Source organism: Eulemur rufifrons, chromosome 10 (assembly GCF_041146395.1).
Source record: "Eulemur rufifrons isolate Redbay chromosome 10, OSU_ERuf_1, whole genome shotgun sequence".
Lineage (NCBI taxonomy): Eukaryota > Metazoa > Chordata > Mammalia > Primates > Lemuridae > Eulemur > Eulemur rufifrons.
In genome coordinates this window covers 26,721,007-26,733,850 of record NC_090992.1, presented here as the reverse complement: position 1 = coordinate 26,733,850, position 12,844 = coordinate 26,721,007, and the positions used below count along the sequence as shown (strand labels likewise).

The 12,844-nt window shown below is 40.0% G+C and overlaps 1 protein-coding gene across 1 annotated transcript in view; it reads left to right on the top strand.

Annotated features, from left to right (window-relative positions):
* The first annotated feature begins 311 nt into the window (after positions 1-311).
* The window catches only part of SGCD (sarcoglycan delta), a 345,043-nt gene continuing 332,510 nt past the window's right edge, over positions 312-12,844 (top strand). The window contains exon 1 of the mRNA XM_069484321.1: positions 312-500. Within this exon, the coding sequence (XP_069340422.1) occupies positions 312-500 (189 nt within the window). The remainder of the gene's footprint in view (positions 501-12,844) is intronic.

Sequence of the window (12,844 nt, the reverse complement as noted above, 5' to 3'; positions counted from 1 at the left end):
TGGAATTTTAAGAGCCATTTGGAAAATAACTTCCTAGGAGTCCCTTTCTTCCCAGGATACGCATGGATGAGGATGTCTCAATGCTCATCAAGAGAGAGGGCTGCGTAAAACGAGAGAACTACAGCAAGCATCCAGAGGAGCTGCTTTTGTCCAGGGGAAGCAGATTTTTAGAGTTGTCAGGAGGGTGTAAATGTACAGACAGCAGCCAGCCATATCTCTTTATCAGTTGATTTTTTTTTTCTTTCTTTTTTTTTTTTTTTTTTCCTCAGCAGTTTAATGTGAGTGCTTTTCCCTTGCCTCATTTATTTCAGATGCCTCAGGAGCAGTACACACACCACCGGAGCACCATGCCTGGCTCCGAGGGGCCACAAGTATACAAAGTGGGGATTTACGGCTGGCGGAAAAGATGCCTGTATTTCTTCGTCCTCCTCCTCATGATTTTAATACTGGTGAACTTGGCCATGACCATCTGGATTCTCAAAGTCATGAACTTCACCATTGTAAGTAAAACCACATGGGTTTGTTTAGCTCTGGTTGGAGAAAGGCGAAGCATGGGCAGGTTCTTCTGCTTGGACTGCTTTTCTCTGTCTTCCTTGCCTGGTCAAGCGCCTCCATGACGTTTCTGTATCTCCATTTATGTGCATCTCTAATTATACTTATTCCAAGTGATAATTTTGACATGTGTTTCCCAGAGAGACTGAATTGCGAGAAGAGCAAGGGCTGCATCTTTTCTATGTGTGCCTGTGTCCATCCCTCATGGGAGGGCTTGTTTCGGTGCTTGACTTAATTAGAACTCAATAAACCAAGGTTACAGACACTGCTTCAGGCTTGAGGATGGCTCACTTTTTAATGCTTGTGGTTAAAGCTAAGAAACAATCTAATCAAAATTACCTTGATGTAACAGATTTCTATCTTGAGGGGAGAGAAAGAGTTCAGTTCCTTTGAAAAATGCAGAAAAGCTTCTGTATTGCGATAGTAACTTTGGGAGATTATACGGGTCAGTTTCCATCGGGTTATGGGGGTCCGAGGTAATATATTCTGCAGTATTGGAGCACATTAACTTCTGTTTCAAAATCAGACTCCATAAACTCGTTTTAAACCTGGACGTTCTTTATGGGCCTGCAGAATGCAGAGAAGTATTTAAGCAGGGAAGAGAGATACGGTCAAGTTTGCACTCTAGAGAACTTGCGCAAGTGAAGATACAATAGAATGGGAAAAGTTTCTTAGAGCTGAGGGCTCTGAGGGTGCCCAGGGTCCATGTGGTCATAAGTCCAAGTGACCACAATTGTCCTCTGTTGATGTGCATTTTCTGTAATGTTCTTAAGTAGAGAAGCTTCTGCATTGCAATATTAAGCAGGAGCAGACTGAACCTAGGATAGTAGCGGCAAAGGAAGGATTCAGAAGACATTTAAAAGATGGAATTGACACTCCTTGACTACGAGTTAGATGCAGAGTTGAGGGATCAGAAGATGTTTTGGAAGATTCCCAGGTTTTGAGTGATTAGATGGTTAAGTGGTAGAGCCCAAAATGCAACATAGAATTTATTACTCTTCCACTGGCACTTAGCTGGGACTAATGTATCCCCCTAATCCCCTGTTTGAGGCTAATTCCCTATTTTTGTGATTTTTTTTTTTCTAGTGAGTCTGGCATGAATTTAATTTATAAAGCCTGAAAGATGTTAGAGGTAAGGTGGTGGAAAACATGAGCTCAAACTTTGAAAACTGTGATAACTGTGATATTATACAAATACAGCTCACAGAGTGTGTTTGATCTGGCAAGCTTAATAGAGGTATATGTAAATGTATATTGAGCACCACTTATATGACATTAAGGTAATAATCTATATGAAATCAGTTCTTTCCTGTAGTTAACTAAATTGATTGCCAAAGTTGAGAGTCCTTAAAGCTTTACCAAACCAAGTACTTACTGAGGTACGAATAATGCCGTTATTAGCCATAATTGATGCTTTATAGCAGTAATGCATTTCAGCAAATAGAACTGAAGTGTTAGAAAATTGGTCTTGCCCTGAAAGTTAAAAGCACATTTTCCATCAATCACAGCATAAAACATATTCTTTTAGAATTATAATTCTATTGCACAAATAATAATTTACTGACAGTGAAGATCTTAAGAACAGAATGAGGTACTAAGCAATGTTATGTTGGAGAAAGAGTAAAAAAAAATCAGTGGGATAGCAGTTAAGCATTTTATGCAGAGATTTAAAAAAATATTGTCAAGAGGAAAGAGTGGCTATTTTTTATGCTTGGATTGTTCAGTAATTTGGGATTTGGAAAAGCTCACACTATAGTCAAAACCCTTGATTAGTACGATCCAGGAGAATGATGTCATCTGAAAGTGTTTCTGAAGACTTGGTGATTTATCCCAAGATTGAATATCTGGAATTTTACTTTGTTGTCAGACTTGCATTCTGTGCCATCCCCAAGGCCATATGCTGGAAGGGCCCTTTCAAACTAGCAATCTGGACAAACATCCAGCCAAGTTTTCTTTGTCTCAGAGGTAAACCAGAAGAAAAATTGTTCTCTGCTAGTCCCTGTGCATGGCCCTTAAAAACTTTCTCATTTAATTTTCAAAGCAACTCTGCAAATTAGGTATTATTCTCTCCATTGTACTAAATGAAAACCCAAGGCTCAGCAGTTGAGTGGCTTACTGAAAGACGCGCAGCTAATGAGTTTGAAAAGCTGGTGTTTGACTTCATAGTGAAACTTTTCCACTACATTCTGCCTCCTCCCCCTAATTGCTGTAATGGTCCGGTTCTTCAACCAAGTTCTGAGGCTGGTAAAATGGCTTATTATCTTTGTTGCCCACCCTGTGTCATCAGTCCCAAGTTCCCTCTCATCTGGGGTATCCAGTGGCATTTTCTGCTTAGAGTATTTCCTGTTGGTTCTGAATGTTTAGTCTTCATGTCACTTCTCTTTGCATTGTAGTTGAGGACACTCGCCTTGCACTGTTTTGTTTTGTCCTCTTGTTGTGTTAGTGTAATAAGCATTTAATATAAACTTAACATGTATTCATAGGTTGGTGTGAAGACTCAGTGAGTTAATTCATTTTAGACATTTTTAGCAGCGTCTGACATGTAGGAAGACTCGGTGTTCGCAACAGAAAGTCATGAGAGACCCTCTGTGACGGTGTAGCAGTTGAGAGCTCAGACTCAGGAGACCAATGTTTTAAGTATGATTCTGGGTTTTGCTTCTTACTGTGACCTTTCTCACCCTCTCTGTGCTGTTGCTTCCTAGGAGTAATAGCAATACCTACCTCATAGGATTGTTGTGAAGATTAGAAGAGGTGATGAATTTAACATGTTTAGAACAGCTTGGCACATAGTAAGAGCTTTCTAGAAGTGTTTGCTGTCACCATTTATTGATCTTTCTATGCCAGGCACTATGATGTTGCAATGTGCAAATATTATCTCACTTAATTCTTATCCAGGTAGATACTATTATGATACCAACTTTCCAAGGGAGAGAGAGGCTCACTAACTTGATTTGAGATCACACAGCTATAAGCAGCAGAGTAGAGATTTGACCCAAGCTGTCTGAATCTGGAGCCTGGTCTAGTAGATAGTTAGTTTGACATATTGTGGGACAGTGCAAAAAGTCCTAGCACAAGTGTCAGAGACTGGGTGCCTAAAGTGACCATGAACTGTATTACCTTTCTCCTCTGGAACCCAGTATGTAACTGAATGAGTTGAACTAGATGTCATCTTCCTGTTGGGACGCTATGATTTTTGCCTTTTTGGTCTTTGCCTTGGCCTTGTGAAATCTCAGTCTGCAGAGGGCTATTGCTTCTGCCAGTGTATTCTAGCATCCTATTCCAAATAACCTGGCCTCCAGGACCTTTCAAAATACCGCAGCATTGATCATCTACACAATCATTTAGCACAAGTGGTTATTAAGTGGCAAAACCGAAAAGTCTTAGCCATCATCAATAGGTGGCATGATCTCTCACCCCGGAACCTGTAAAATTAGATGAGGTAGGAACCTTAGCAGTCACCCCATCGGATCTCCTCATTTTGTTGATGATGGAACTGAAGTGAATAGCAAAGTTTTCTGACCCAGCTTGAGCACCCCAGCCACCCTGGGAACCTCTCAGGAGCAGGGACTAAGCTGTGTGCATTTTTGTAGCCCTGCTAGTGCCTGCTATCCAGTAAGCTTTCGGTATATGCTTGTTCATTATAAGTTGCCTTTTGCAGGCAATGTACATGAGATAATAGGTGCCAAGCATCTGGTCAGTGCTGGCCACATGATAGGTCCCCAGTGAATTATACCTACCTATAACTATGTTATGTAGAGCCCCTGACTTCTGTTTATCTTATTCATTAAAATGACAAAAATCCAAACCACTGTCACTTGTGATCATGTGAAAAAGGAATATCCACTTGTTTAATAAAAACTTATGCAGAACTTACTTTACAATTCTCATATATGGTAATCATAGAAGCCCTATGAGGTAGGCACTGTTGTTATCCCCACTTGACGGATGAGGACACAGAGGCTCTGAGAAGTGCAGTAACTCGCCCAGTGCCACCCAGTCAGTGAGCCGTGCAGCTGGGATGGGCTGCAGGGAGTCTGGCTCCAAAGTCACTGCTCTTCCTCAGGACCCTGTGCTGCCCATTTTCCCAGTGCTATTTTTCATGAAGACAAATTGAATTTGTTTAGTGCAATGTCGAAAACATGATTTATTTACCCTAAAGTAAGATAAAGATCCACTGAGGGTCAGAGGAAGGCATTCTAATACTTGTAAATTGGACACAGTGTAAAACAGTAAAAGCCAGAGAGAATGGCGGTGTGTTCCATAACTCAGGACCCTGACAACATCATCTGTTGGGGGAAGGCTCAAGGAACCGTGACCTCCTTCAAACGAACTCAGTAGAGGGGAGTGAGGATACACGTGCAGCAGGAAGGGGAGAGGGATCTCTTGGGAATCCAAGGTATCGATGACAGCTTGGGTAAGCCTCACAGCAGTGGGACCTAGAGCACTGTTAGGAACCAAGACCTCTCTGGGATGTCCTCCCTCTGGCTTTCTTGGACCAAATAGCATCAGTCTCGCCTTAGAAGACTCACCTCTCTTCTCAGACTCTTCCTGTGCTACTGATGAATCCTCTGTTTATTCACATTTTCTGTGTTCTTACTACTTAAGCTTGTATCTGCCCTTGACCTTCCCTATGTAATGACCTTTCCCTGACAGTTCCTATCTCCACCTGGTCCGGTCTCTTGTTACTACCCAGGCGAAATCCCAGAAAGGGACTTATATTGGCCCAGTAGATTTTGCACCTCATGTTGTAGTTGCTTGCATGCTCGTAGAGGGAGTCAGATGCCCTATCAGCTGTGGCCTGGGAGGGCAGACTCACGTTTTCCACAGTCCTGCTACCTGTACAGCTGGTCAGGATACTCTTCCTGTAAAAGAAGTCAGAATTCACTTGCAAATCATATCTACATTTGATCTTCTATCAACATTGCCCTTTTGAAGATTTTTTCTTCCATTTATTGTTTGATGTCCTCCCAGATTGAGCCGATGACTCCATCCTTTGTACTATGTTGTGCTTGCATTTATTTATTTTCCTGTTTCCCCCACTAGGCTGTGAAGACAGTAACTTTAAACTCCCCTACTAAGCTGGAAGACAGTAACCTTCAACTCTTCATCTTTGTATCTCCAGCTTTAAGCACCTTGCTTAGTACATACTAGATACTTAGAATATGTTTACTGAGTAAATGAATAAGGGAAAATTATGACTAGGCAGTCACTCTAAATTAAAATGTATAAAGATGGGTTAATAGAGCTTTATATGGCTTTTAAAATGAAGTATTAGTTGATTTATTAAGGTAGACAGATCATAAATGAGATGAGTGTTTGAATTTGATTATGAAAGGTATTTTTAATACAGAAACTCCCTCCTGTGTATCAGCTACCTGCTACATTTTAATTATATGAGAAGAGAAGGGTAATAGTGGTGTGTGAAATAGATTAGAAGCAGGAGACTTCATCCTAGTTAATATACAGATTTGCTCAGCAAATGAGAGAAAATGGTATTATTGGCGTTATACTTTTCATTTAACACTGTTAATGACTATATGGTGTGTTTGAGTAGCGTCCACTTCAGTGTGGGTGCCAGCTGCGCTTGGGGACTTGGAAGGGCTTTCCATACTGAGAACATCATGCTTCTGTCTCTCAGTGCTTTTGACTCTTGTGATCACTTTTAATCCATTAGCTCAATCTACCTGTCTGAAAATTGCCAAAATGTTATTTTCTGAAGCAGTGTGAAAATTGTAATGCAGAAATACAAAAAACAAAAATTCATTTTATTCCATGGTGGGTCCTAGGGTATGGCCCTCTAATGTCCTCTTTGGTTTGAAGTATCCCGTATTTTACACCTTTGCAGGAATGTAAATCATGAAGGATGATTTAGGTATTGCAATTGCTACAAAATGACATGAATCAAGACTGCTATAAGGTTATACAATTTATTGGGTAGATTTTCTTCAATCAGTATTTCTTAAGCGCACTGTGCAGTATACTATGCTTTGGATAGAAACTAAATATTATAAGAAACAATTCTGTATTCTGATAACTCAGTTTACTAGGGGAAAAAAAAAAACACATGCACAGTATTAATGCCTTCCAAAAATGACATATATTTTAAGGAAGTAGGAAAGAAGAAATTAGCTTAAGTTAGAAGGCACTGGAAGATTCTTGGGTCTTAAAGGATGGATAATGCCTTCTGAGTTGTGGTTAAAGCAGAGAAAGTAGCATGATTATAGCCTGGAAGCGGGTGAGTTAAACATGATTGGGACTCAGACATAATGGTTCTAGTACTGAGAACTAGAACTACCACTGAGAACTGAAGAAGAAGGAGAGGCTGGGAAAGGAGGGAGAGAGGGGAGCTTGACCCGGGAAAAGTTGAACAGAATACAAATTATAGAGACTCTTGTGAGGTCAAACCGAGAAGTTTGAATTCCAATTATAAACGAATTACTGTGTAATTTTATCCTATCATTTGGATAATAGTCATGGCCTTTGCCACTTACGAGAGTTTTCATATACCCACAATTATTTTTTATGGTCCTAGAATTGAGAAAATGAATGTTAGAAAATCTCCTTGGAAATATTTTTGTCTTCACATATCACACATAGCTGCTCACAAATATAATTTTTGGGTCTTGTTGGTCATGTTGTTGTGAAACTCTGAATAACTCTCGGAAATCAGAAGTTGTGATCACATCTCAACAGACCCCATCTCAAAGATCTGTTCACTCTTACTGAGACATTAAGCAGTCATAGGAGGGAAGTCGCAAATCCCAAGGGACATGTTACCACAGAGAACTTGAAGGTTGGTCCTGCCACAGTAGGCAAGGGGGTTAGGTGATTCAAATTGTGAAAAGAACCAATGAATGTCAGGAAGTTTCCTGTCAGGTGGTTTGCCTGACACTCATTAGTTAGGATTTCTTAGGCTCAGGGGAGCTTTGTAAATACTCTTTGCAGAGTAACATTGTCCACTAAGGAATTAAAATTAAGTAACATCAAAAATTCGTTTCCTCATTCACACTAGACACATCACAAATGTCCAACAGTTACGTGTGACTAGTAGCTGCCATCTTGGACAAAGCGGATATGGACCATTTCCATTATCACAGGAAGTTCTTTGTTTCAGAACTGGTCTAGAATCTATTAGGTCATTAAATATGAAATGTCTGATTTCGAATCAGAAGTTTAGCTTATTATATCACAAACAAAAAGCATAATTAATCAGAGTCTGTGCCTAAACTGTCTGCCCAGTTTTGCCATCTTAACAGTAGCTTGCTTGTGCCAGCAGCGAAGAAGCCTGGAGGGTGAGTGGTGATGAAATCGTGAAAGGTGTTTATCGCAGCTTGTTGAGAATTCAGTATTTTTCCTTGCAAGAAGTGGTCCCAAGCCTGGAAAAAGTGATCAGTCGGTGCCAAGGTCTGGTGAATACAGTGGATGACAGGGAGTTTCCAAGGCCAGCTTCTGTAGTTTGAGCAGCATTGTTTTTTGCGGCATGTAGTCTTGCAAGAGAATTGGCCTGTCTCTGTTGACCAATCTCAGCTGCTTAATCACAAGCATCCTCATCATTTCGTCCAAATGGTTGCAGTAGACATCCACTGTAGTTGATTGACCAGGTTTCATGAAGCTATAGTGGATAATACCAGCGCTGGACCAAACAGACACCATTAGCTTTTTTTGAGGAATGTTCGGTTTTGGACTGTGTTTCAGTACTTCATCTTTATCCATCCATTTGTGCTGAATGCTTGTGATTGTCAAAAAGAATCCATTTTTCAACACACATAACACTATAGTATAGAATGTTTCACCTTTATGTTGTGCCAGCAAAGAAAGGCAAGTTTCAAGACAATTTCTCTTCTTATGCTCATTTAATTCATGTGAGTACCCATCTATCCAGCTTCTTTACCTTGTCCATTTGTTTCAAATGGAACAATATTGTTGGGTTAGTAACATCAAACCTTGCTGCTAATTCACGCCTAGGTTGAGATGGATTTGCTTCCACTACAGCTCTCAGGTCACCCACGTGGCTCATTTTCAAGATTAAAATCACCAGAATGGAACGTCTCAAACCCCCCATGTACTGTGCGTTCATTAGCCACATCCTTACCAAACATTTTGTTGATATTTCGAGCTGTCTGTGTTGCATTGGTTCTACAATGGAACTCATATTCCAAAATAACATGAATATCTGACTTACTCATGGTTTCACAACAATTGCTTTAAAAAAAAATTGAAAGATAATCACAAGCCAAAATGTGCATTTGAAAGGAGGGTGCACTTTCGCAGAAAAAAAAAAAAAGTCTTAAAGTGAAATGTCAGAGATATCACTGTCAAATTTAGTACTTAAGGAAATTGGACATTCTATATTTAATAACCTACTATCATTCTATATCTTAGATATGTTTTCGAGGGTATGCTAAGACCCTTGAACAAAGAAATTCTTCATTCCTCACCATACAACAATTTTTTGCCATTCCTTTCTGTGCCCTGGATACTTTCTAAGACCAGGAACCATGAGATAAAGGTAGGAAAACAAAAATTTAACCGAAAGAGAAGAAAATTTCTCATAATCTGATTAACAGATCGTCAGAATAACTACTACATTTTTATCAGCTTTGTACCTTTTCTACACACTAATTCTCCGTCTCCTCTTCCTTTCAGTATTCTTAATTAGGAAGATAGTGAGACTATGATAGATTTTTCATTTTGCCTGAAAGGAGGAAGATGGGCCTCTTGCTTCTGTTCATGAAGAGCTTATTGAAGAGGGAGGTTCAGGGACTGTTTCTGAGTTGTGTTCTCCCAATATGTAAAATATACAGTTCTGATTAGATGATATGTAAGGTCCTCCAAGCTCAAGTAGTTTCTTCGTCTAATTACTGGGTCCTCTTGTACTCCTTGCCCCAGAATGAGAGAGATGGGAGCCTTTTTTCCTCTAGAAGTGTGTGTGTGTGTGTGTGTGTGTGTGAGAGAGAGAGAGAGAGAGAGAGAGAGTTTGCTTGCTCACTCTATATCTAGTTAGGCAAAGATCCAAGATATGAATACTAAGTTCCAGGGAAATATATCTCATATGCCTTTTTAGACTTTTAATCTTAATTAATAAATAATTGGCCTGGTTATCTATTGCTACCCAACAAACTACCCCAAAACTTACTGGTGTTTAATACAACAGCAATAATTTATTTTGTTCACAAGTCTCCAATTTGGGCAGCACTCAGTGGAGATCGCTTGTCTCTGTTCCCTGATGTCTAGCACTTGAGCTGGGTGACTCAACAGCTGTGGCTGGAATGATTTCAAGGTGTATTTACTTACATGTGTGGGCAGTTGATGTGGGTTGTCAGCCGGGACCTCAGCTGGCCAGAACACTTACACGTGGCCCTTCCCGGAGGGCTAGTTTGGGCCTGTTCTCAGCATGGTAACTGAGCTCCAGAGTGTGTTCCATTTAAAGAAAGTGAAAGAGCACAGCATCGCTGTGACCTAGACTCAGTAGTCAGGTAGCGTTGCTTCCACTCTGCTGTGTTGAAGGCAGACAGAAAGTACTGCCTGATTCAAGCAAGGGGAGGGTAGGTAGGCTGTAATTCTTCATGGGGGCATTACAAGGTTCTAGAAGAGTATGTGAGATGGGAAATGGTAGTGGGTTGAATGGCGGCCCCCAAAATGATATTTCCATGGCCTCATTCATCCTTGGAACCTATGTATGTTACTTCATTTGGAAAAAAGAGTCTTAGCTAAATTAAGGATTTTGAGATGAGGACATTTATCATGCATCGTTATCCAGGTGGGCTCTAAATTTAATGACAAGTGACCTTACAGCAGTGAGGCAGAGGAAGATTTGGCACAGACAGAAGAGGAAGAGGCAATATGATCATAGAGGCAGAGGTTGGAGTGATGCGGCCACAAATGAAGCAATGCCAACAGTCACAGGAAGGTGGAAGAGGCAAGGAACACATTCTCCCCAGAGCCTCCAGAGAGCATGCAGCCCTTGTGACAACTTGATTTCAGAATTCTGGCTTCCAGAACTGTAAGGAAATAAAATTACGTTGTTTTAAGCCACCAGTTTTGTGGTAATTTGTTATGGTAGCCACAGAAAATAAATACAGAGAAATTGTCATGGCCATCCATGTGGCACAATAATACCAGCACCACTGACTGCTATTAAGTGTGCAGACACCACACCTTGCATTGAACGCTCTCTGGGCACAATGTTAAGTCCCTGCCTGTGTTATCTCTTATTCCTCACAAGGAGCCTGTGAAGGGTCCTATTATTGCCTCTTTATATATACGGAGACCAAAGCACAGAGTTTAATTAACCTGTCCAGCTCCCACAGCTAGTAAGTAGCAGGGTCAGTATATAGCCCCAGGTATGTCTAACTTCAAAGTTCATGCTTTTTAACTTTGTCTGAAAACATTCACTGTCAAAATTTAAAGTGTATGTCTCATAAAGAGTAATGAATTTACTCATATAATACTCAGTACCAGTGGTGGTTAGTGTGTAGTTTGTAGGTGGTCACTGGTTCAGCCATTGGCTCCTCTAGCACTTTTATCTTCATGAATAATGGTAAGGGGTGATAGCACATAACTGGTGTTGTAAGAATCATGGTTTGGTTGCTTTTGAGTTATGTTTTGGCCTTCATTAAGTCACATATAAATAACTACTTGTTGCTTTGGAAATAAAACATTAATAGGGGAAAAAAATCCTCAGTAGGAGGATAGCCTTTCTATTTATTAGAGAAACCTAACTAAATGCATTTTTACCAGCTTTTAATTACAAACCAGCTTTATTAAGGAGAGAACCTCTTAGGTTTCATGCCTAATAAGTACTAAGGTCAACCTCTCAACTTTGAAATAAATAAAAGTGAGCAGTGGATAGCAGAACTAGGCAATATTTGCTTTTCGCAGACTCGGACCACTTACTGAACCAGTGTCTATAAGAACTCAGCCTGTTCTTATCTCTTAGCTAACCATCAAATTTGAGCTGATCAATGTCAGGAAATTTTGACCATTAATATACAAGGCTGTAATCTGCCATGTTAAGTAAGGATGTTGTGTCTCTCTCTCTCTCTCTCTCTCTCTTTCTGATAATCTCTTAATTATAAAATAGGGAGCACAGTCCCTAAAACCCAAAGAAAGAGAAAAATTATTATTTGGGTCCCTTGATCACTCACTGGGTCAAAGCAGCTTTGTGCTATACACCATTGATTGCTATTAATATTTAAGAAATAAATGCTTTATAGTTCACTTAAGCAATTTCAGATATTCTCAATTGAAACTTCCATTGCAATTCTTGGCAGGGAGGGTTTCATGAGAGCAGGGATAATTTGTGTCTTGTTCTTTATCTAGTGGAGAGCCTTGTGTTTCTGACTTAATAATAATAATAATAATTTTCTAATCTCAATTAAGTGAATGGTTCCTATTTGAAATCCTCACCTCTTCAAATGTATTATTACTATAGTTACAGTCTGCTGACAGCCTAATGAATAAATAACAGTCATTTCCTCAACAAAGGCTTCTTGAGCTCCTCCTGTAGGCCAAGCACCAAACTAAGTGCTGGAGGTACAAGAGGGAACAAAAGCTAATGCAGTTCCCCGCTCATGGAGCATTCTGTCTAGTGGGGGAGAGACAGGAATTAATCACATTATCAAACAAAGCACTGTACAAAAGCAGCTGTGATAAGTGGATGGTGTAAGAATGTATGAAGGGGTGGATTAGCATAAGAAAAGAGGGGCTTTGAAGACCAGATGATCATACAAATGCCAAAATTGAGAACTGAACAAAAAGAGTCAAGGGGAAAAGAGGAAATAGTAATGTTGGATGTGGATCCCTAGGAAATCTGAGAACAGTGTCCTCTGGGGGAGGAATTGAATAGTGGTGATTGTGGGAGGGCAGGCAGGTGGGAGAGGTGAGTGGAAAGCAGCTTTCCTTTGCTACCTTATGCTGTTGAGCATTTGGTGAGGAGAATATGCTTACGTAATATTTGTGAGTTTCAAGAAAAACTAAAAATAAACTTAAAAGTAAAAAGAAAGGCAGAATCATAAATAGAAAAGAAGTAAGGGCAAGTCATGACAGTTGCTTTCTTAAGGACCCTTGGCTACATTGTGTTTGAATTGGGAACCTCACCTGTAAGAACAGATAAGATTCCCTGCATGTCATACAAATGTTTTATGCATTGGGAAAAGGGAGCTTGTTTATAGCAAGTCTTTTGCCTTCTTTATTGGCACAAAATAGTATTTGGCCACTCACACGTACATTAATATTGACCTCAGAATTTACAGATCAATTATTGTCACAAATAGGATAACAGGTATTGAGA